This window comes from Callithrix jacchus, chromosome 1 (genome assembly GCF_049354715.1).
Source record: "Callithrix jacchus isolate 240 chromosome 1, calJac240_pri, whole genome shotgun sequence".
NCBI lineage: Eukaryota > Metazoa > Chordata > Mammalia > Primates > Cebidae > Callithrix > Callithrix jacchus.
Genome location: NC_133502.1, coordinates 15,223,985 through 15,247,751, shown reverse-complemented (window position 1 = coordinate 15,247,751; position 23,767 = coordinate 15,223,985). Strand labels below are relative to the sequence as shown.

The window sequence follows — 23,767 nt, the reverse complement described above, 5'->3', positions numbered from 1 at the left end:
AATCTAAAGCTTTAATATTCAGTTCTACGTATTACATAAGGATACTATCATTTTGATGCTGCTATGAATAGAACTCCTTACAATGTGATTATAGAAACTCTTTAATAAATTTTCTTACTAGTTTACTTTTATTAAATTTTCAGTCTAAAATTTTTTTAAAATTTTTAATATGATTATATATTCTTTTATCTCAGGCATGATAGAAACATATCACAAAAGTATTCATTTTTAAGTCGGTTAAAAAACAACAGTGAAAATTTAGGACAACATGCCATTCTCGGAAAATTAACATTTTAAAGTTTCTAATAGTAATCTATAACTAAATATTCTGAATTAGGATATCTTAATCCTAAAGAAGGTTACATTTGATTTAGGAATACAGGTCAATTTCTATCACAATAAACATATATCTACAGACATTATTTCAATTAATATACAAATTACAATAGGCCAAAGTTATAAATACATACCTCTGCACATAGGTGGAAATAGCAAAGAAGTATAGTTGCTTCAGAACATGTAATAACCAAAATGATAAACACCAGAAATAGGAAGCCAAACATGTAATACATCTGGTGCGACCTATAATCAAACATGTCAAGATAAAACTATAAATATTTTCAATTTGACATAATACATAACACAATCTTTTCATTCTTCTTGGACTAAAAAGGTTTGCTTTTTCTCTCAACTAACCAAACAAGATGAATTCTCATAGGCTGGGCTGGTGATGAGGTGTGAAGGGGAGGAGCAGGAAGAACATGCCCATGTCACTGGACTTGCCTTCCACTTAGGGAGGCCTGAAACTTCTATTTATTCCCATCTGGCTAGTCTACTCGTCTCCTGGTGCGCCAGGCATATTTGATAAAAACTTACTGAAAATGCAGAGCCAACTAAGAATACGTAACCGTTTCTTATCACATACAATAAAACCAGTTAAATTTGGAAAATTAGTATTACGACTGGGAAGGAAAGATATGTTCTAATCACTAAAAAGCTCACATTTAGTTCTCACTTTCTGTAACCTCCAACCTTGGTACTTTCTGTAACATACGTCAATGTGATCCAGTAACAATCATGATGTAACACTATGTATTTATACACACACAGACACACAAGAGAATGGCTCAAAATTACTATTACGAGTTTTTACATGTGAACAAGCAATCGGAGAATGAAAGCGTCTGAGAATTGGAAAGGACTTTGCAGGTCATCTAGACCAACCCCTTCTCCAATCCTCTCCAAGTGCTCAGAGGAACCTCTCTCTGGGGCAGTACAGATGAGTTAGGAACATAGGTTTGGAGAAATTGAGGTTAATTTTCTGTCACAGGGCTGCTGTGTAACACAGGCAAATTACTGAACTTCCAAAGCCTCATTTACAACTCTGTAAAATGGGGATAACATTCATCTCACAGAGTTCTGAGAATGAAGAATAAGAATTAAGGAAGTGTAAGAATTAACAAGCCTTCAATTCATATTATACTAGCTGTTACCACTATTGTTCATTTTCCCACATAGAAAAGATAAAAATAAGCTTTTGGCTTTTAAGATTTCTGATTACTGGAGAACTGCTTACATTTATAAGATACAAATAGTAAACCACATAAACAAACAAAAAGCAAATATTACATATAATGGTAATGAGAATGAGATAACTTTGTCCTTAGCTTACCAAATACTATTCAGAATGAAGAAAAGCTGTATAAAGATGCAGCCAAAGGGCAAAATCCCTCCCATGATAATACCAGGCAAGGGCTTCGTGTAGAATGACTGTTCAGGAATCTGACGTGGAATCTGATTGGTTCGAACTGGGTGTTCAATGGCCTTCAGTAAAGAAAGAAAGGAAGAATTCCTAATTATGTATCCGTCTTAAATATTCTTCTCTGAACAAGATTATTTGCCTGCTTTTCTCCAGCTTCAATGTTGTCCCTAACTGAAATGAAGTCTACTTAAGACATCAAACTGAAATTTTGTCTTTAGAAGCCATGAACCAGGTGCCATCAGGGACAATGCTCAGTCTGTCTACTGGAAAAAGTGAACACTGTCTCCAGCAGTTATCCACTGACTAATGGCTTTAGACACAGGAAGAAGTACCCAGGAGATAAGAGAATATGTGGAAAATAATAGCTAATAAAAAGGTAGAGTTCGGCTTTTCATTTTCATTACATATGTACTGTAAGAAATCAGCTAGTTCTGGAATTTTGGTCAATGTATTTTTATTTGGAGGTGGGCAATGTCATCTTTATTAAAATTGCTCATTTTACTAAGACCTAAGAACATGAAAACAACCATGAATTGCTGCATGGAGTTTTATGACCACAAGGAGTTGGTGATATTCTCAACTCTTCTCTCTTTCATGACATAATACATGGTGGTATAAAAGTCACTGGAACCTACACAAGCAGCCACATGAGCGGGGAAGAGTACAGATGCAAAAATTCATTTTCTTGTACCAAAGTTCAAAAACATCCTTCTATAGTTTTGTGATGATAAATCAAAATGTTAAACTTGGTACTTTCATTAAGAGCATACTTCCGCAGACTAGATTATAATTTTACATGTAGATATGTGAGTATACAGGGAGAGAATCATGTATATCATTCTCCAATACTTACATTTTAAATATCTTTTTAAATTTCCCAGGCTGATATTAAATAGAAATATTTTAAACTTTAAACAGCAAAATTTTGGAATTTCAAGTAATTATTTAATCCATGTAACTAAAAATTCAAACCTGTCAGTTCACTACTTCAGATATATAAAGTCATTAAACAAAATGCCAAAGAATTTTTAAAAAATCCTTCAGCAGAGAGGCATGAAAGTACAGCAGAGGCTGTTGAGCAGTGCCAACTTCTGCCAGGGACTTCTGGGTCCTGCTCACAAAGTATACTAACCACACAGTCTTTCTTTTACCCTGTGGACTCCATATTTTCAGGAAAAGACAGGGATACTGAAGTGCACTTAGAGAAGCATACTGATGAGATGGAAGAATAAGATCCTGTTAGTTTTTTTTCCCTCTTAGCCTGAGGGCAGAAGGGGGCAGCAAAGTGAGAGAAGGCTGACTGAGGGTGGGAAACCAGAGGAAGGACTCAAACCTGAGTATAACCTACCTGAGTATAATCTTCCTTAAAATCCAGTATTAGCAGGGAAGCAGATAAAATTTATTTCAAAGCTACACATCACAAACATTTGCTACTCTTACTCTGCAGCTACTTTTCTTATAGTGACTTCTTAACCTATCCTCTTTGTTTACTTAGTTAAGCTTTGTGCATTAAAAACACTTATAGCTGGCTGGGAGAGGTGGCTCACGCCTGTAGTTCCAACACTTTGGGAGGCCTAGGTGGCAGATCACCTGAGGCCAGGAGTTCAAGACCAGCCTGGCCAACATGGTGAAACCCAATCTCTGCAAAAAAAATATAATAATAAAATTAATAAAACACTTATAGCTAAGAGAAAAAGATGCCTAATTTGGGTTTAAAAAAGGTAACATAATAATTTATATATGTAATATAAATAAATTAAATGTTTTCATTAGTTGATATCAGCATTTCTTTCCCAAATAATCTATATTAGCTTCTATTTACTTAAGACACTTTGAAACCAAGTTTACATCTGTAACCTCTCCTACATTCCTAAATAATACTGTTTATAAAATATTCTATGAAATCCAGACCCTAAAGGACAAGTTTACATCTTTACACACATTTATAATATCTTTTGAGATGACATATGCTAATTTCTGCAGCTAAAATTCATCTAAGTTAACACTTATAAACTTACATTCTTCTTAAAACCAAAGTATGCACCAATAAACGTCAGAGGCACAGATATGCAGAACCACAGGGCCAATATAGCAACCAGTGTCCCAAAAGGAATAGCTGCTGAAGATCCTTCTCCCCAGAGGATCAGATTCATTATAAAGAAGTCAGCAAATACAATCCTGAAAGACACAACAGGCTTTTGGGTAAAACCAAAGTCACCAAAATGTAACAATAATATGTAATTAATATTACAACTTCTATGTTTCTAATATATATACAAAGAAAGCCGAAAGGATAAGTGAACATAAAACTTGACTAGAAACTACCCAGTTGCTCTTCAGATTGGGTGTGCCTGACTTAAACTCCCACTAGCAGCCCATGAAAGTCAGTTCTTTACATATTTTCACTACACTTGGAATTGTCAGGTTGTTGTTTTCCTTTGTATTTCTTATTGAAAACTGCAGCAAGCGTCCAGTGTTTGTTGGCTGTTTTGGTTTTACCTTCTGTGCTGTGCTGCTGACATCCACTGCTCAGTTTTCATTTGGGCTGCATGTCTTGCCAAGTCATGTATGTGAGTTATTTACATACTCTACTTACTAAATCCTTGTCAAATATCTTGTTGTCGTAGACTGTGGGTTTTTCTAAACCCAAACATCTAAATGTGTGTAATTTCCTTTCAGTCTTTCTTCTGAATACATTTTTTAAAATATGGTTGTAATCATACAATAATCACTTCTACTTACCCCACACAGCTTTTAAGTGCTACAACTTTCCCCTTTATCCTTGTGTACTCTGTTTAAGAAAGCCTTCCCTAACCTGGGATCATACAGATGCTCTCATACAGTAGTTACGCCTGCTGCATTTGGTCTGACGCCACCTAGAACTGAAGACTTTCTCCCTTCATAAAGAGAATCAGTTGTCCCACTCATCTAACAGTTCCTCTGGCTCATGGTGCCACATCTAGGATGCTGCCATGGATACAGGATCTACTTCTGTATTCTTCATTCCAGCAGCCCCTGGACATCTCCAAACACCTTCACAATGCTTGGTCTTTTCATCAAGAAACATGGTGAATTTCCATCCCTTACTAGTTAATAACCTTCTAGGCTTGTCTTACGGATTCTGCATACTTTGAGAGGCTATTTCAGGCCTCTTGGGTAGGTTTTTTATGAATAGAGTCCTCTTCCAGCATAACTACCACTACCATTAAAACGCTTAACCGGTTAATGGTGGTATTTAGGATCTTGGAACATTAGTTGATACCTAGCCATTTTGCCAAACTCTTTTTATTAATTGTACAAGTTTTACTGTTAAAATTTGTTGGTCTTCTTTGTATACAAATCATGTAATCTATAAATAATAAGATGAAATCCACCTTTTTGTTTCCTCCTTTACTGTGAATAGAGCTTAAATAACAAGCCATGAAAGAGTATGCACCAATAAATGCCCCTAGTGTTTTATTATCAGTGATGTTGGTTCTGAAGTAGAGATCAGATTCTTTTTAATACAAGGCAGTATTTCTCTATTAAATTTTTTTAAAACCTGAAAACAATGCTCAATATTATCAAAGGTCATTTTATTGCATCTGTTGTAATAATTATATGGAAGTGTTTATTTATGTAGAATTATATGACTAGATTTCCTGTTATTAAATGTTCCTTCTATTCCTAGGTGACCATCAAGTCCCCCAGCCCCTGAATACTTGAGTTCTCAGAACACTCTATTTACCTGCTGGTAAACACCTATACTTAAGAGCAGGATGAAGAATACTGATCAGAGACATAAAAGAAGAACCATCAAAGGAGAATTTCTATGAAGCCAAAACAGGAAGGAGTTTCAAGAAGGTGTTCCGACGTAAAACAATACAGAGAGGCAGAGAGAGAAAATGGTTTCTGGATTTGAAAATGGGAACATTATTGGTAAACTTATCTGTTTCAGTAAAATGATGGAGAAAAATATGGATTATGTGGCTTTACACTGCAAGTGTTTACTGAGAAATGAAAAGAAAGGAGTACAGACTATTTTTTTTCAAGGCATTTTGTTGGGAACACAAAAGACATGATATAGAAATAAGAGGGGAAGATGCTTATGATCCCTTTTAGGGGAGACATGAGCACATTTGTAGGAATAAAAGAACCATATAAGCAGCACATATGAAACGGGAGCAATGGAAGATCTGTGGGATTGGAGGGAGAGATGCCTGAAAAGCAAGATTCGGAGATTCTGCAGGAAATCAGTCTTGGTAAGGAAGGACACTTTTGTGAGTTGACAGAGGGAAAGAAAAGAATGGATATGGCTTGAGAAAAGCATAAAAATTTGGATAGAACCAATAAATGCAAAGAATGTGAATCTTTTCAGGAGGTGATAATCAGAGAGAATATTTATCCCAAATGTGTATTAAAATGCTGCTGCCATCACGCTTGCATTTCTAGCCTGCAAATGGAACTGTTCTGGTTTCCAGACTTCATCATCTTTGGCTTTCTTTATTGCTGTGGTCTGTTCACAGGTCAGTTCTTCCCCACCAGAAATGGGCAGGTTTGGGAGGAAGTGGGTTCTACTTCTAGGACCAGAATCACATCAAATAACTGAGAGCAGAAGCAGTTCCAGAGGGTGAAGCGTTTTTGTTTTGTTTTGGATTTGTGGTGGCTGCTTATTTTTTATTTTTGGTGTATATTACTTTACTTAATGGAATAGACTCTAAAAAGTGGCAATGCTTTGGATAAAAATGGGAAAACATATGCTTGCCTGAACTATCTTCAGGTGAGGATTCCTTCCTGTGACTGAGTCAAAAGCTTTAAATGCAGCCCTACAGAACACAGCAGACTGACCACTAAAAACCAAGAATTAGAAAGACTTCAAAGAAGACAACTAAAACATTTTTCATGTCTAAAGGTACTTCCCCAGATAAGAAATGGGGTAATCATTTGGCAAATGTTTATAAAATGTGTACTTTTTACCCCTCTTCAAAAATTAAATTTACTTTCTTAGGTACATGATTTCGAGATACAGGGTTAAAGACTCACAGACTGAAAATAATGGGGAATGACATATAATTATGTTAAGAAAGTAATTCTTGAAAAATTCACTTACCCAGGACAAAGAAATGATGTTAATAAAACATTTGTTTTCCACTTCTCACCTCCAAAGGCTATACAGAATGAAACAAAAGTGGTATAAATACAGACTTTTCTTTAAAGCAAACCAAATATCTGTATTATAAGTCTGATATTTGCCAAACTGTCAGACAGCACTGAGTACTAATTCCTAGAAAATAGTACTAGCAAATATGATGTGATATTCCCTTATTAAATAATCCAAATTTGAGACATACAACATGGGATTCCCTAGATAAGTCCTGCTCCAGAGATTCAGAGGAAAGTCATCAGTTCTTTTCCCCTCACAACCAAAAGAATCATTAAAACCTGAGCCAGTATCAATTAATGGGCCTAGGTACAGAAAGGGCACATGGGATTCTCATTTGTCTTGCAGTCAGTTTCAGAACTGGTTATAAAACTAGGAACTGTCAAGCCTTATGTGCAACACATTTAAATTTCCAGAGTAGGCCAACTCCTCTCTAACACTGTGGTTCCTAGGCAGAACTGTGGTTCCTAGGAGGTGAGTGTGTCAGATAAGGCAACTAAGAAGGGTAGAAGGCTTATGGCCATTTGACAGAACATGCTTCCTAATAAATGTTTTATTCTCCTTTGCCTCTCTCCAATTTTTTTTTCCAGTTTAAAAAATTCAAATACTGAAGTAGCTAGAGTAAAAAATGAAAGTATACTTCTGCTCCCAGTTTAAAAGTCAGAAATGAAAGTGGCTGAGACCTCAGAACAGCTCTGATTTAAAAAAAAATTTTAACATAGTTTATAGGCATGTTTAAGTGCCACGTGCCCTAAAAGAAATTGGTAAAATTATATATACATATAAAATCATATATGTGTATCATGATTTGAACTCACAGTGTTTCTGATAAAGAGACTGTTATGAAATGATTAATTCTGGATTTACCACAACTCCAGTCAAAATTCAAATAATACATGATCTGCAACGGGGAGGCCAGCAGGATGTGGAGGCAGTAGTGGGAGGGGTGTGGGTGGGAATGGGGTGTGGGAAAGCAACGGGGACATCTGCACAATAGAGAGGCATTAGTGGGAGACATGGATGGGAATGGGCTGCGTGAAGGCAAAGGGGAGGCCTGCAGGAGAGGGAGGCATTGGTGGGAGAAGCATGAATGGGAACAGGGTGTGGGGAGACCTGAAGGATGGGGAGTCAGTAGTGGGAGAAGCGTGCATGGCAGTGGGGTGTGAGAAGGCAGGTAGTCTGGCCGAGGGACCAACAGAAAGCCAGTGTGGCTGAAGTCATGAGAAAGTGGGAGTGCAGCATGAAGTAAGGCTTGTGTGGCAGGCAGAGGTCTGACTGTATTTTGTATGCATTCAAATACATATGATGACTCTAATCCTACCTCCTTTAGTAAAGGGGAAAGAAACAACTCAACACAATTCACAGAAATTAAAACACACATACATACAGGGCTTCGCATACTCAAGAGAGAACTGTGTCTGGCAAGGTCTAAGTTAATCTTCTACCTGGGGCTGAGATGACCCAATCCCACCTTCAGGTTGCCCATGTAACTCCACTGTGTTTCACCACAAAACATTTTCATAGATAGACCCAAGGGAATCCCTGTATATCCCAGACAGGACTGTGGCATTCCTGAGGGGCCAACTCTGGCCCCCACTGATCCTGCCAGCTGCTTTCTAAGCCATCCAGTCCCATCTTGGCCTTGCTCTGTAGTCCTGACCCTTTTTCTCATTGAACTTTATTTTACTTCTAGAAAGCAAGAACACAAGAGACTGTGACTAATGATATTGCAAAAGTAACTTCCAAGCTTTCCAAAAAAGTGAGATCTTAGTTTACTTGAAACAGTTTATTTTTGTAAATATTAAATTAATACAATGTATGACTTCTCATATTTAAGAAAAGGTATGCCTAGATATACTACTTGTTTCAATGAAAATAATCAGTGATACTCATTTGTATACTTTTCTCCTTTATTAGTCTATATGTGCTTCTGTGAACACAGCAAATCTAAGTTGTTCAGCCCAACCTGTTAAGCCAAAGCTTAAAGAAAAAAAGAGGGAGGGGATGGTGGGTAAGCAGCACAATTTGCTTGTTTCACTAAACATTTTTGAACCAATAAATCTTGGGATAGTCACTCATGTCATAAAAGGAATCACTAAGCAGGCTCCTTTTAACTAAGAACAGACCCCTGTGAGGCACACTGTTTACAGAGCATCACCATCTGATACCCAGGTCAGACCCATAGCTGAAGCAGAGGCCCTTCCTGATCAGACGCCAGTCACAGTGGGTTTGACTTACACTTATAGAATCTGGCAGCAACATAGCCTGCAGGGGTGCCCAGCAGCACCCACAGGACCACAGCACACGTCATCAGCGCTCCTCGGTTGGCAGGTGACAAAAACCCTAGGCAAGCAAAAACTAACACACAAGTCATGAAAGGTTATACATGTCATCATTCTGCTTCCTTTGTTGTGAAATGATGGAGAAACTCTCATTTTTTAATTAATTCATGAAAAACCATGTGTTATCCCACCATGCAGCTATACTGAATCTTAGTAATATTTAATGTATTGCACCATTCTGATCATACACGAGGCAAATTCACTTCGGAAGTTTCTTGTCGGAGTCCAGAAGACCTCATCCTTCCTGTGATCAGGAGAGACTGACTGGATGCTCAAGAGTGCATTTGGCTCTTCTGAGACTCAAGTACAGCCTTTAAAATTAATATAAATTATAGGGCCAGGGCCGGTGGCTCAAGCCTGTAATCCCAGCACTGTGGGAGGCCGAGGCGGGGGGATCACGAGGTCAAGAAATCGAGATCATCCTGGTCAACATGGTGAAACCCCGTCTCTACTAAAAATACAAAAAATTAGCTGGGCACGGTGGCACGTGCCTGTAATCCCAGCTACTCAGGAGGTTGAGGCAGGAGAATTGCCTGAACCCAGGAGGCAGAGGTTGCGGTGAGCCGAGATCGCGCCATTGCACTCCAGCCTGGGTAACAAGAGCAAAACTCCCGTCTCAAAAAAAAAAAAATAATAATATATATATATAAATTATAATGTTCCCACACGAAATATTCCCACTTTCATTGAAAAATAGAGGGTCCTCTGGGGGTAAAAAAACAAACAAAAAAACAACAAAAAACCAACCTTACAACATTCAAACTAAGAGATACACAGAATCTAATCAAAGAACAAATGAGGGTGAAAGATTTTATAGGGCCATTAGCTTTTCACAAATCACTGAAGGACCTGGTCAGCGATGTGGGGAAACCCTGGCCCTACCTTATTCATGTGGTTAGCTTTGTTTGCTCTTCTCTCTATAAGCCTTCCTACTAATGAGAATAAAAATGCTTTTATTATATTCAGAGATTCCCAGCTTTAAGTTGGGGCTCAGAAGTTATAAGGTGCTCAGAATCCCAAGGTGAGTAGGATACTGCTGAGAAGAGTTTCAGATGGCTTTCTAATCCCAGCAGCAAGAAAATCCCTACTGTTTCCCCCAAAACGTGCATGACCAAGCACACACACACATCTCTGACCAAAGCACCAGAATCACGATCAGCAGGAAACACATCAGGGTAGCTTTAGAAGATGTACTCAGACTTCAGCTAAGATGCAACCCTCTTCTCCTCCCCTGCCTGAAAAATGGATTGCCCTTCAGCAAAAGTTCCTCTTTGAGGACTTAAGGAAAATGATTCCCATCATATTCTAGCCTATGCTCTCTGAAATGAAACTTTCTTTCCTTAAAAGTTCACTTTTCTGGCTGACCCCAATAAAGACCAGACCGTGGTGGAAGAGAGCTGTTTGTAAGATTGGAAAGCAGTTTATCTTCAAGCATTCATTCTGCTCTAAGTCTAGTTTGGTTCTCTGGCATTCAGTGCCTTCACACTACCCTCTGTCCAAACCTTTTTTAAGATGCTTTTTCCTGACCTACCCTCTTTAGCATGACGTACTTCTCTTTAGTATGACATACTTACAAATTCTAGCTCCACCTATCAAAGTTGTATCTCCTTAAGTTGTTAGTAGATTTAAAAAAAGATGTTCTAGTTGGTCTTCAAATTGAGCCTGAAGGTGTGAGTCAGTGGTTTCCAAACTTATTCAGCGCCAGACATTTGGAAATGATACTCCGCTTTGCAAAGCATTTATATAATTAATTTCATCCAAAAAATTTAGATGAACTTCACTAACAAAAAATCACTAGAGTAGTATATATTTAACATGCAATCAAAATAAAAACAAATATTTACTAAAAACTTATTAAAGGTCCGTTTCTGAATTCTCCTAGTAATATTCATTTGTTACTACAAAGTAAAAATACATTAAATAAAGGTAAATTTAGAAAATTCTATTCATAAACATTTTTTTTTCTCTTCCAATTAAAAAAACTGAAAGACAATGGAATTAACATATACCCAGAGGTCATCTCAGAACCACTCCCGTGGCTATCAATACCTCTAAGGAACATCTATTAAAAAAAAAAAAAAAAAGATTGTCCTAGTTGGCAAAAATTTAAATACAATTTCTGAAGTTGTTGAGGCAGCTCAAAGAAGAGGCCCTTTTTATGGAAGAAGGTCTTTCCTACACATTGGCTTTCTCTAGAGAAAGAGAGCTCCTGCTTCCTCAGTCCTCCCCAGATGAGAAAGGTCTACGAAGTGCTTCCTGCCCCATCCCCTCTTCCCACCTCCTCCCTCTGTGGAAGCCAAGAATATCTTGGAACCCTAGCCAGACAGTGCCTGCCCATGAAGGCTGGGTAATAGAGACCCCAAGTGGTCCTGGTTCTGGGCTGTTTAGACTCAGATGCTGAGGTATTAAGGACCTGTTCACCTCCAGCCCAGTGCTTCCTGACAAAGGCTTGTCTCTGAAGAGCTGAAGAGACAGACCAAGAATCAGTCTTCAGGTGCGGCTAACCCTGCCCCAAGTCATTTAGAGCCAAAGCACCCAGATTTTGAGAACTAAAAGACTCTCAGAAATAATCCAGCCTACCTACTCACTTAGAAAAACTGGTTTTTAAACAATTACTATATGTAGAAAGTATTTTCTACTTTAAAGTTTTCAGTTAACACTTACATAGAGTCACAAAGGTCATAATTAAAATCTGTGTCCCAGATCCTAGGAAGACTGATAGCAGCATCCCTTTTCTTGGAGGACGGAATATATCACCATGAACTAGTTTCCAGCCAAATTCTTCCTGGGCATCCTCCTTAAAAGGGGAATGAAATCAGTTCAATTTTCTTATGGTATTAACAAGACAACCACAGGCAGTTTTTTCACTGGTGAATATGCTGTTGCAGAAAAAACTGTTGTTTTTTTTAACTTACAAATGTTAGTATCTATTTCAATTTTGAAGAACAGAGCTTGACTCATGGAGCTTTATATGGCTTTGTTGAATTGTCTTGTATGTCAGTTTCTTGAATTTATGACATTACGGTCTACAAATATAGTTACTGAGAAATTTTATAAAGACAATGTGATTGCTACCTAGTTCTACTCTAAGTCAAGCTTTGTGATCCAACTTGATGACAATTTTTAGTCACACTCTATCCTCTTCAACCTACTTTGAATAATCTCCACAACAAGCAAATGGCAGGCATTAGCTCTCATATTATAGCTACTCTGCTAATACAGTAAACATGGCTGTAAACATATTAATAAGTTTGTGTCATCAGCACAAACTGCAGCCCTGATCTCCAGACACACACAAGTACCTAATTACCAGCTTCACTTGGTTGTTTAATATATATCTTGAACGGAATTATCCATAACTGAACAGATTATTGATTCTCTTTCCCCACCTAAATCTGCTCTTCCTACAGATTCCTTCAGCAGATAAAAACTCCATCCTTCCAGCTGCTCAGTCCCCCCAAGCCCCGGAGTCATCCATAATTTTTCTCTTCTTTTCCTACCTTGCACACAACCTTTTAACAAATGTTATGGCTCTGCCACCAAAATATATCCATAGGATGTCCACCACCCTCCTGGTTCAAGTCAGCCCATCTTACCTGACTACTGAATATACACTAAACGTGTCTGTTCCTGCCCTTGCCACTATTCAGTTGATCCTCAATACAGCAGCCAGAGGGATCATTCTGGTGGTTTGAGCCAGAAACCCGGGGTCATTCACTGACTTTTCTTCAGCTTCTACACTCTCCACCGCTAACTAGTCAATGAGCGCCATCCCACCTCCCAAACATCCTCCATATTTATCTGTCCACTCAGCTCCTTCCTCCCTGCTCAGAGACCTTCCTTGGTCTCTGGGAATTCTGTAACAGCCTCCTGACTGGTCTCTATAGCTCCAATTTTGCTCTGCACTGGACGATTCTCAACATAATATTCAAAGTAATTTTCTTAAAACATGTATCTGGCCATATCATTGCAGTTTAAAATTCTTCAACAGCTTCTCAATGACCTTCAAAATGTACAGCTTACAACATCTTTGGAATCTGGCCTCTGCTTGTTCAGCTTCCTCTGTCAACATTCCCTCAAGGGTACATTGGCATCCCTCCCCCGAATCCCTATTCAAACTACTGCCTTTTCAAGCAGTAGACAATGCTATTGCTAATATATTAAATTTACATTTTTAAGTAAATATAAATCAACTAAAATTTGAAATGTGGAAAACTGTACAGAGGCATTAATGCTGCTTTTAAAATATCTAGGCTGGGAGCAGTGGCTCATGCCTATAATCCCAGCACTTTGGGAGGCTGAGATGGGTAGATCATTTGAAGTCAGGAATTCAAGACTAGCTTGGCCAACATGGTGAATCCCCATCTCTACTAAAAATACAGAAATTAGCTGGACGGTAGTGGCATGCGCCTGTAATCCTAGCTACTTGGGAGACTGAGGCAGGACAATTACTTGAGCCAGGGAGGTGGAGGTTGTGGTGAACCAAGATTGCACCACGGCATTCTAATCTGGACGACAGAGTGAGACCCTGTCTCAAAAATAAATAATAAATAAATAAATAAAATGTCTAACTTTTAAGGCAATAGCAAAAATCAAAATATTTACCTCCCCTTGGTACAAAATACTTTCCTATACTTGGGAATTAGACTCCGCTTGGTCATTTGCAAGGAATGTGCAAAGTTGAAGCATTATTAGAAGTATGTAGGCTCTAAGTGAATTAAAATTATATCTGGGATTGGCTTCAAAAAACCTGGTGGGCATAGGTGGAATTCCACAGATGGAAACAAGATTGAACCTGAGTTTATTAAGTGTTGGACTAGGGTGTGGGCACTATGCTTTCTTTAGATTTGTGAATGTCTCTTTAAAAAGTAGGGTAGGAAAACATGAATCTCTTCTTTTAGGTGGGGTAGTATTAACAGGGGGCCATTTCTGATCACTTTTTATTAAGTAGGCACTAAAAATGTCAAAGGGTGTAAGTGAAAACTAAGTTCCCTGTTCTGCTGCAAACGAACGTGGCTAGGTTCTTGTTATTCTTGCGGAGATATTCTACCTATATATAAGCAATGCATGAATAGATTTTCTCATTCTTTTTTTTTTTCCACAAAATCGGTTGCATATTATACACATTGTTTTATATCTTGCTTTTTTAGTCTAATGACATCATGAAGGTGCTTCTCTTTGTATATATGGTTACCTCATTCTTTTTAGTGATTACATAGTATTTTACAATATGGATATTCTATAATTTACAAAATTGGTCACCTATTGACAGATATTTGGGTTGTCTATATCCTTCTGCTATTTATAAAAAACAAGATGCTTATTGTTAAAAAAAAATCTTCTGCATTCATTAATTTCTACAAATGAAATTTTTGGGTCAATTTATATTGTAAACTAAGACAAGTATTGCTGAATTGTTCGCTAAAGGTTACATCACTTTACATCCTCATGTCCTCAATTCCCCAACACAGACTTATATCAAACATGTAAATTTCTCCCAATGTACCAGGTGAACAAACAATAATCACAGAACAATCATTTCTTTTATGGCTTTTGTCTCTCTGTGATACTTATAAAATTCTACTTTTCGCTAAGATTTAAACGTAACTTCACATATGTTCTTCTAGTGTTTGATAGATTGCTTTTCATGTAAATCATTATTTTAAGTAATAAAGTTGGAATTTACCTTTTCTCCCCCAGGTGACCACCACTTTATCCCAATACCATTCAATAAAGCATCTGTTTTTCTCCTGTTGATATACATTTGTTAACCTCTACATTTAGACTTACTATACACAGAAAACATTTACCTGGAATTTCTTTGTTCACCAATCTTTCTAAATCTCCCTTTAGGAGTCACTCTATTTATTATCTGCTCAAGTTTTCTATAAATACTTTCCATGAAGATCAGCTTATAGTCAACTGCTTCTGTTCATCTGTAAAAGATGAACACCTCACCTTCATTCTTCTTATTTTTATTTTTTTAAAATTTTGAGACAGGGTCTCTGTTGCCCATGCTAGAGTGCAGTGGTGCGACCACAACTCACTGCATCCTTGACCTCCTGGGCCCAAGTGATCCTCCCATCTTAGCTTCCGAGTAGTTAGACCCACAGGCGTGAGCCATCACCATGTCCAGTGAATTCTTTATTTTTAAATTTTTTTGTAGAGATGGGGTCTCCCTATGTTGCCCAAGCTTGTCTTGAACTCCTGAGCTCAAGTAATTCTCTCACCTTGGCCTCACGAAATGTTGGGATTATAGGTGTGAGCCACCGTACCTGGCCTCATCTTCATTTTTGAAAGATGACTTCTCTGTATACACAATTCTACGTAAATAGTTAATTTTCTCACCAATTTAATGATATTTAGTCTTGGTGCTTCCATCGTCAATCTAATTGTTTTTCCTTGGTAGATGCTGAGTCTTTTTTCCCTGGGCTGATTCTAAGATACTCTCCTCTCTATAAGGTTCTATGGTTTTGTCACAATTGATGTAGATGTGGATTTCTTTTTATTGTATCTATGGATTTTTGCTTTTCATCTAGTCTGAAAAATTCTGAGCTGTTACTTTTTCATATATTTTATCTGCAATGAGTACCAGTGTCTGGAATCTCTAGAGATCTAAATCTGTCCTTTACTGTAAATTTTGTGAATTTCTGACTAGACCTTCATATTTTATTGCCCTTAGAATAGAAGAATCCTGTGAATCTAAATGTGGGAGACTTTTTCCCCCCAGAGGATAACCAACTATAAGCTTGGCTCTGTTTAAAACACCAGATACCACAGTGAGTGTAACAGAAAAATCCCTACTCTCAGGAGTACATGTTCTCATTGCAAAGACAATAAACAAGTCAGGAAAGTATACTGTACATTAGATGGTAATAAGCACTACACAAAAAAACAGGATGTATGGGTATGTGCAGGATAGGATGTAACTTAAATGGAATGGCTTGGAGGGGCTCAATGGGAAGATCACATTTCGTAAAGACTGGAGGGAGGTAAGGGAACTAGTCATGTAAATGAGCGATGGACATTCTAAGCAGATAAAACAGTGAGTGTGAAGGCTCTGGGGTGGGAACCTGTGTCTTCCCCGTCTGAGGAACATCAAGGTAGATGGCATAGGTGAAGCAGAATGCTGAGGTAACATGGGGCCTTAGAGGCCACTGTAAAGCCCCTGACTCTGGCTCCGAGTGAATAGGAAGTCCCTGGAGGGCTGTGCTCTGGAGTGAAATGATCTCATTTCTGTTTGAGCAGTTTTGCTCTGACTGCTGTGCTGAAAGATGGGAAGTAGGACAGGAGTGGAAGCAGGGTCATCACTGGCCCGTGTGCCACAGGGTGAAGCTGTGCAAATTAAGACAAAACTCCATTAACAGCAATTATTTGGAATAGCCAATTATGAGCAGACTATTTTAAAATTACTTTAATACATTAAGACACAAAAATAAATAAAAATCATAGGAAAGAGGGTATAGACCACAAATGTTAAAAGCTTATAAATATCCATATATATCTTTCCCAATTAGAACAGGTGACAGGTCGGGGGAGAGGAGGCTTAAGAAGCTAGGGGAAGAGAATATAATAAAAACCTGAGTTTGCATTCATTCCAAATTACTGTGATTCTTGTGAAAATTCTTTTATTATGCTTCTATGAAGAGTAGAAAATGTATAACATTTTGTAACTTAAAAAATTTGAGACTATAGAGGCTGGGACGTGCAATTATTCTGAATATACCAAAAGGTAGAAATGATACAAATTTGTTAAAATAAGTTAAAAAAAATTAAACACGCAAGTAAAAGTTGCTCAGGAGTTACTCCATTCAACCTTGTGGTTTCACAATCTGGGTATGTGTCAGGGATGGAGAATCCTAACAGAGTTGTAACTGTGCAACTACACCCCACACTGCACCAGTCAATTCCGACGAGGAGGCTGTGAGCAGGTCAGCTCTGGTGCTGACTCCATTTCTAGAGCATATCAATTCTTTTTTTTTTTGGAGACAGTCTTGCTCTGTCTGTCACCCAGGCTGGAGTGCAGTGGCATGATCTCAGCTCACTGCAACCTCTGCCTCCTGTGTCAAGCAATTCTCCTGCCTCAGCCTCCTGAGTAGCTGGGACTACAAGTACCTGCCATCACGCCTGGCTAATTTTTGTGATTTTTAGTAGAGACAGGGTTTTGCCATGTTGGCCAGGCTGGTCTTGAACTCCTGACCTCAGGTGATCAGCCCACCTTGGCCTCCCAAAGTGCTGGGATTACAGGTATGAGCCACCACGCCCGGCCAAGAATATCAATTCTTAAATATTGCTTTCTTATTTGAAAATGTAAATTCAAGATAACTTTTGAGAAGAATTTCTTTTTTTAGAAGAATGTTTTAAAAGCAGATTCTAAGCTATTATTTCACCTTTTCCCAAAATAACAATAAACAGTGTCCTTGACAGGCTAAAGACTAGTTAAAATGTTTCTACTTACCGTAGAATCCATCTGATTATATCTGGCAATGTCTTTGTGCAGTGTCCGTAACATGATCATAGCAACCATTCCAGATAAGAAGAGGACAATGACCAGGGAATTCATAATGCTGTAGAAATAAGCACATCACGATTACTCTGTAGCTTAATCCTAGGAACTGTAAAACTCTTTTAAAAACTCTTTACTGAGTAACATTAAAACAGCCTTAATCAAAATCTCAAAACGAAAACTACCTAAAATCCACAAATTCAACGAACTGTGTTCTTTCATGTTTCCCTCAAGTAGACAGATAAATAACATTATATACTTATCATAATGCAGTTTCATAGTCTGTTTAGAACTAGAATTTCTTGGTACATGGTCAATATTATGAAATAACTACTGTGCCCAAATCACTGCCACAACAAAGGACTGGCTTGTGCCCTCAAGAAATTTACTGAAGAACAACTACTCAGTAAATGAGTGAGTGTCAAAAAGATGAGACAGCAATAGGAAAAGGAGGGTTAGGGCAACATGCACGGCTTTCTAGATAAAAGTTTTGAATCACGTTTGAAGGGGATAATAATAAAGTCACAGCAACACCAGCAGCTCTGTTTCCGAACACTCTTACATGCCAGGCAATGTCCTCAAATGCTCTGTCCCATTATGTTCTTTAATCCTCACAACAATCCTATGAGGTGGGTATTTCTAGATAAAAGAACAGATGCTGAGAAATTAAGGGACCTGCTGTGACTCACAATCAGCAACTGAAAGCCAGGATTTGAACTCAAGGCCAGAATTTTGAATAAAGTAGAGAGGATCTGACAGTAAATGAGATGTTCAGAGGGACACAGGGTAGAAAAGCAGAAAACAAAAAGCAGGCTAACTCTGTAATCTTACCTAAACCACTGAATGTGGGTATGCGGCATAGACTCCAGAATATAGTCCCATCTAGATGCCCATCGGATATTTTTATCTTCCTAGAGGAGATAAAAAAAATCTCTTTAAGTAAACATCTGCTGACAACACATTAAGAACAACAACAACAACAAAATCCCATTCAAAGCTTGCCCTTCCATTGAGTCAACAATTGCAATTTCTAAATTATCACAACTTTGGTTAGTCCTGAGATTCAGAGTTTCAGATGAACTAGAGTCTAGCGGAAATCAGAGTAAGATCATGCAGAAAGAAAAAATCCTAGTAATACCTACTAAAAGTATTGCTTTAAATTATAACTAGATGTTTAGTTTAGATGTCAAAATTTAGAGCTCTATGTAGCTTTTTGTTTAAAAAAAAAAAACAGTGAAATGAAATGGAATAATTATGATTTTCTTTATGCCTGGAACAGCTAATCAGACCAGTCATCCCATGCACATTGAGCTCTTAACATCGAGAAATACATACTGTTTACTGTACTAGGTTTGCAAAATGAAATATTATATAGGGATATTAAAGATCACAACTATATTGGATTGCCAAAAGTTTTTAAAAAATAGATGTGGAACACTGCCTACAATTCTCATAATGATGAACTTGCATTTTAAGAAACTTCATTAATGAAAACATTCCCTTTAGTTTTTTAAGACAATCTCCCAAAAGGAAACTTTTCATTTAAAGTTCATACTTAAATTCTGATTTTAAAAATGATGAATAAATAGAGGTGGAACACTAAGATTCTCATAACAATGAATTTGCATTTTAAGAAACTTCGTTAAGTCCCTTCAATTTTCTAAACAATCTACCAATTGGAAACTCTCCATTTAAAGTTCATACTTAAATCCTTTGAAGTATGGTGTTGATTTCTCAAATGCTTTCTGAATGTATCTTTGGCATTTCCATCCTGTCCTCTTTGCCTATTTTCTACTTTTGTCTTACATGTATCTCTTATGCTTAACACTCAATCAGGCTCAAATCTCCAATTTCCTCTATATTCCCATTTAAACTAACATTTAGTTCTTATTTTTGTTTTTGAGTTGGAGTCTAACTCTGTCGCCCAGGCTGGAGTGCTGTGGTGTGATCTCGGCTCACTGCAACTTCCGCCTCCCAGGTTCAAGTGATTCTCCAGCCTCGGCCTCCTGAGTAGCTGGGATTATAGGTGCCACCACGCCCAGCTAATTTTTGTAGTTTTAGTAGAGACAGGTTTTACCATGTTGGTCAGGTTGGTCTTGAACTCCTGACCTCGTGATCCACCTGCCTCAGCCTCCCACAGTGCTGGGATTACAGGCATGAGCCACCGTGCCGGCCACTAAGACTTAGTTTCAGGAGTGACTATGTTGCTTAGTACACTACAAATTATCCTAAAAATCAGCTTATTAATAGCTTCTTTATTTGACAAGCACAATTATTAACATTTTCATTAGTTTAAGTAGAACAAATTTAAAATCAATTTTGGAGTTATACTAAAGATAACAACAGACTCACCTGGAAGCTAACAGAGTAAGTATAGGCAATTTTTATCTCCCCAGAAGCCTTGTTGCTTATGTCCATGGGGGTCCCTGAGCAGTCTGGTTTATCTATATGGGTATGTTTGAAGCTGTGGGAAGAAACATTTTGGCAAGATGCTGATAACGTACAATTTTTAAAAAAATGGGGTAGTAAAGGTTAGAGATTTTGTACATATTTTAAAATGCTGCTGACAAAGGTGAAACTGTTTATGTCACATTTAAAAGCATAAATATTTACTTCATATAAATACAAGTATGTGAACAAAATTATAAGCATATTTTTGAAAACACTATATTTGAAGAACATTTAAATAATTTTTTTTTTCTTTTTGAGACAGGGTCTTACTTTCTTACCCAGGCCTGAGTGCGGTGGTGCCATCGCAGCTCACTGCAGCCTCAAACTCCTGAGTTCAAGTGATCCTCCCAATTCAGTCTGCCAAGTGGATGGGACTACTGGCATATGCCACCACACCCATGCCCAGCTAATTTTTTGTTTTTGTAGAGACAGGGTCTTGCTACGTTGCACAGGCTGGTCTTGAACTCCTGGGCTCAGCCTCTCAAAGTGCTCGGATTACAGCATGAGACATCATGCCTGGCCTTTTTTTTTTTTTTTTTTGAGACAAGGTCTTGCTCTGTGCCCAGGCTGGCATGCAGTGGTGTGATCTCAGCTCATTGCAGCTTGCAACTACTGGGTTCAAGTGATTCTACTACTTCAGCCTCCTATAGGCATGTGCCACAATGCCCAGCTGATTTATTTTCAGTACAGACAAGGTCTCAGTATGTTGAACACCTGACCTCAAGCGATCCTCCTGCCTTGGCCTCCCCAAAGTGTTGAGATCACAGGTGTAAGCCACCATGCCTGGCTAAATAATCTTATTAAAAAACAAAACAAAAAAACAACCAATACTGATGGAGTTTAAAGTAACTGCCACCTTGTCGTGGCATGTATTTTTTTTTTTTTTTTTTTACCATCAGTGCATGAGAAAAAGGCAAATTCAATGGTAGAAAAGGTCATGGGGAAAAAAATACTGAATAAAAAAAGGATCACATAAATAACTGATATGTATGTTCATGATAAAAAATAATAAGTAACTTGAAGAGATCTCGTTCAATGGCTGGTATTTCACACTGGCATCTAATACTACATAGGGGCTTGAGAAATCACAGGACTTTCTGGTCATTTGGGCCTCTGACCAGAGAAAAGCTGCAGATATCAGAGGCAATGTTCTTTCCACTATGAAGGGGAACACCGTCCCAGCCACACAACTTCTCCTTCCCCACTGTCAAGTGGAAAAGCTGTCAAAATTTCCTGACTGAAAAACAAAACACAAAGCCACCTTGGCTTGACCGCTTACCATGACAGGAAAATAATTATTGGTTTGGTTTCTCTGGACAACCCATAACTCAGTAACAAATCATGCCAAAGGGAGTTACAGTAAAATCAATCCTGAAATGCCGTAATACTGATTAAAGAATAAGTTAATTGGGCCCCAAATACTCATTTTTTGGGTCTAAATTTCACTTATACTTATTTACCTTTTTGGTTCAAGTTTAGCAGCCACTAATCTTGCTCCCATGGACCCAGTTTCAACAACATGATAGTATATTTTGATGTCAACATGGTTGAAGATGTAAAACGTATCTCTTTCATGGAATTCTGACTGCGGAACAGAACTTAAAAGTTAAAGGTAGAAAATTGACCACACAAGAGTCAAAACACAACACTTTAAAATGGGCTACCACAGGTATGAAAATTTAAGTTTGGACGGAATTTTAATCAAGTTTCAATTTTATACTTAAACTTTTTTTTAAGCCAAAAATTAATTGGGGACGTTATATGCTTCTTATTAATTTTTACATAAAATTTAGTAAGTACCAATTAAAAAAACACTAATCTAGTATTTTCTAGCCTTTTATTTAAAATGAAACAAAGCAAAATTTAAAATATTACAAGCATACTAAAGCTTATACATTTAAACACTTTTCCTCCCTGGAAGCTTGTAAATTTGGACTAAACACATAACCTAAATTATTCAAATGTCTCTGGTCAGCACTCACAAAAGCATTAACTGACATAATCAGTTTCATGATCAAGCTCATGTTAACTTCCATTGGATCAGATCCATTAAGAGATTTAAATCAGGTTGATTTGATTACTCAAAATTTATTTTAATATATATATCCCCACCTAGTTCTAACTACCTTCCATAATAATGTCACTGTTTGATAACTCTATTTTTAAATACAAAAGAATGGCCTCAAAGGCAGATAGGTCTTAAAAAGGGTATAATATCTGACTTCTGCAATACAAATTTAGTGAACTTATAATGAAGTCTTTTTTGACACTCTACTATGTACATTTTGCAAAATATAATACTTGTGAGAGTTAGAACAAAGTTCTAGACCTTAGCATAGCATTTAACATACAACAGACACTCTTAGTAAATGTTAAACTGAATGTGAATTATTCCAACTCTAAAACTCAACTTATGCATTATTAATCTGCTCTAAGTTTATGATCAAAGTGGTTGTACTTCAGAACATCTGAACTATACTAATTCAACAAATATGACAATTTTTGTCTGGGTAAAGACTGAATTCTATAAAAAGCCATATTTTAAAAAGCAGCAAACAGTTTATCATTAACTTACATTAATAACACAGGCATCTTTTGCATGACCTTTATCTGTAATGTAACAGCCAATAGGAAATCCAGGATTACAGAACCTCTGACCATCTTCAACATCATAACACCATGTTACAGGCATATTATCCACAATCCTACATACGGAAAGAAAAGTTAGAAAAGAACCCACCACACATGACTAAGAATTACTGCCCAAATCAGTATCATCACTTTGTAAAATTTCAATGTCTAAATAAATGCTTTAAGATTCCAAAAACCACAAACAATTTTAATAAAATGTGGTATTCATAAGTAATAACAATATGCAGTATCTGATACACTGTAGTGATAGAAAAAAACTATAGGCTGGTCCAAGTGCAGTGATGTTTACAACTAATTGATCACAACCCGGTACAGATTTCTTTGCTCCTTTGCTACTCTGACTAGCCTTAAAAAAAGGGAAAATAAACCTTTATAGCTGTTTTGAAAGGATAAATGGTATGTAGTAAAGAGTTTTATAAAGTAATTTATTGTAATTGCTAATTTAACAATACTATTTAGACACTTCAATGTAATTTACCTTTAGCAGAACAGTCAAAGCTCTAAATAGGTATATAAAGCAACATATCTAGTTCCTCAGGAACAGTTTATTGAATAGTAAAGAAGGAAAGGTCTCTTATTATTCGGGTAATTGAATAAAAAAGGAAATTAACATAATTGCAAGATATAGGAAAATATTAAACTAAAGGGCCAGGAAGAGTGAAAGTTATACAAAAAACTCTGTGAAAACTATAAATCCAAATTATTTCTACAAGCAATATCGCTACAAAGCTAGTGAACCAAATCTTTCAAGTTCTATAGTGAAAAAGGACTTAAAAAAGAAAAGCAGAAAATAAAGTTCTGTGGTAATCGTATAACTACATTACAGTCCGAGCATGTGGCCCCCTGTGCCCAGAGTACACTGTGGGATACACATAAAAAGACTACTCAAAATATGCCAGCTATATTACAGTCAT

General features: G+C 37.3%; 1 protein-coding gene across 2 annotated transcripts in view; it reads right to left on the bottom strand.

Moving 5' to 3' along the window:
• The window catches only part of TM9SF2 (transmembrane 9 superfamily member 2), a 64,872-nt gene that overhangs the window by 7,072 nt on the left and 34,033 nt on the right, over positions 1 to 23,767 (bottom strand). The window contains exons 5-15 of one of the 2 annotated variants that reach the window (XM_002742519.7): positions 22,777 to 22,906; positions 21,662 to 21,786; positions 20,103 to 20,214; positions 18,582 to 18,661; positions 17,703 to 17,811; positions 11,909 to 12,041; positions 9,141 to 9,260; positions 6,852 to 6,909; positions 3,781 to 3,940; positions 1,673 to 1,824; positions 471 to 582 (exon numbers count right to left, since the gene is read on the bottom strand). In XM_002742519.7, the coding sequence (XP_002742565.1) occupies positions 471 to 582; positions 1,673 to 1,824; positions 3,781 to 3,940; positions 6,852 to 6,909; positions 9,141 to 9,260; positions 11,909 to 12,041; positions 17,703 to 17,811; positions 18,582 to 18,661; positions 20,103 to 20,214; positions 21,662 to 21,786; positions 22,777 to 22,906 (1,291 nt within the window). The remainder of the gene's footprint in view (positions 1 to 470; positions 583 to 1,672; positions 1,825 to 3,780; positions 3,941 to 6,851; positions 6,910 to 9,140; positions 9,261 to 11,908; positions 12,042 to 17,702; positions 17,812 to 18,581; positions 18,662 to 20,102; positions 20,215 to 21,661; positions 21,787 to 22,776; positions 22,907 to 23,767) is intronic. The other variant, XM_078373918.1, reaches the window with a different exon arrangement.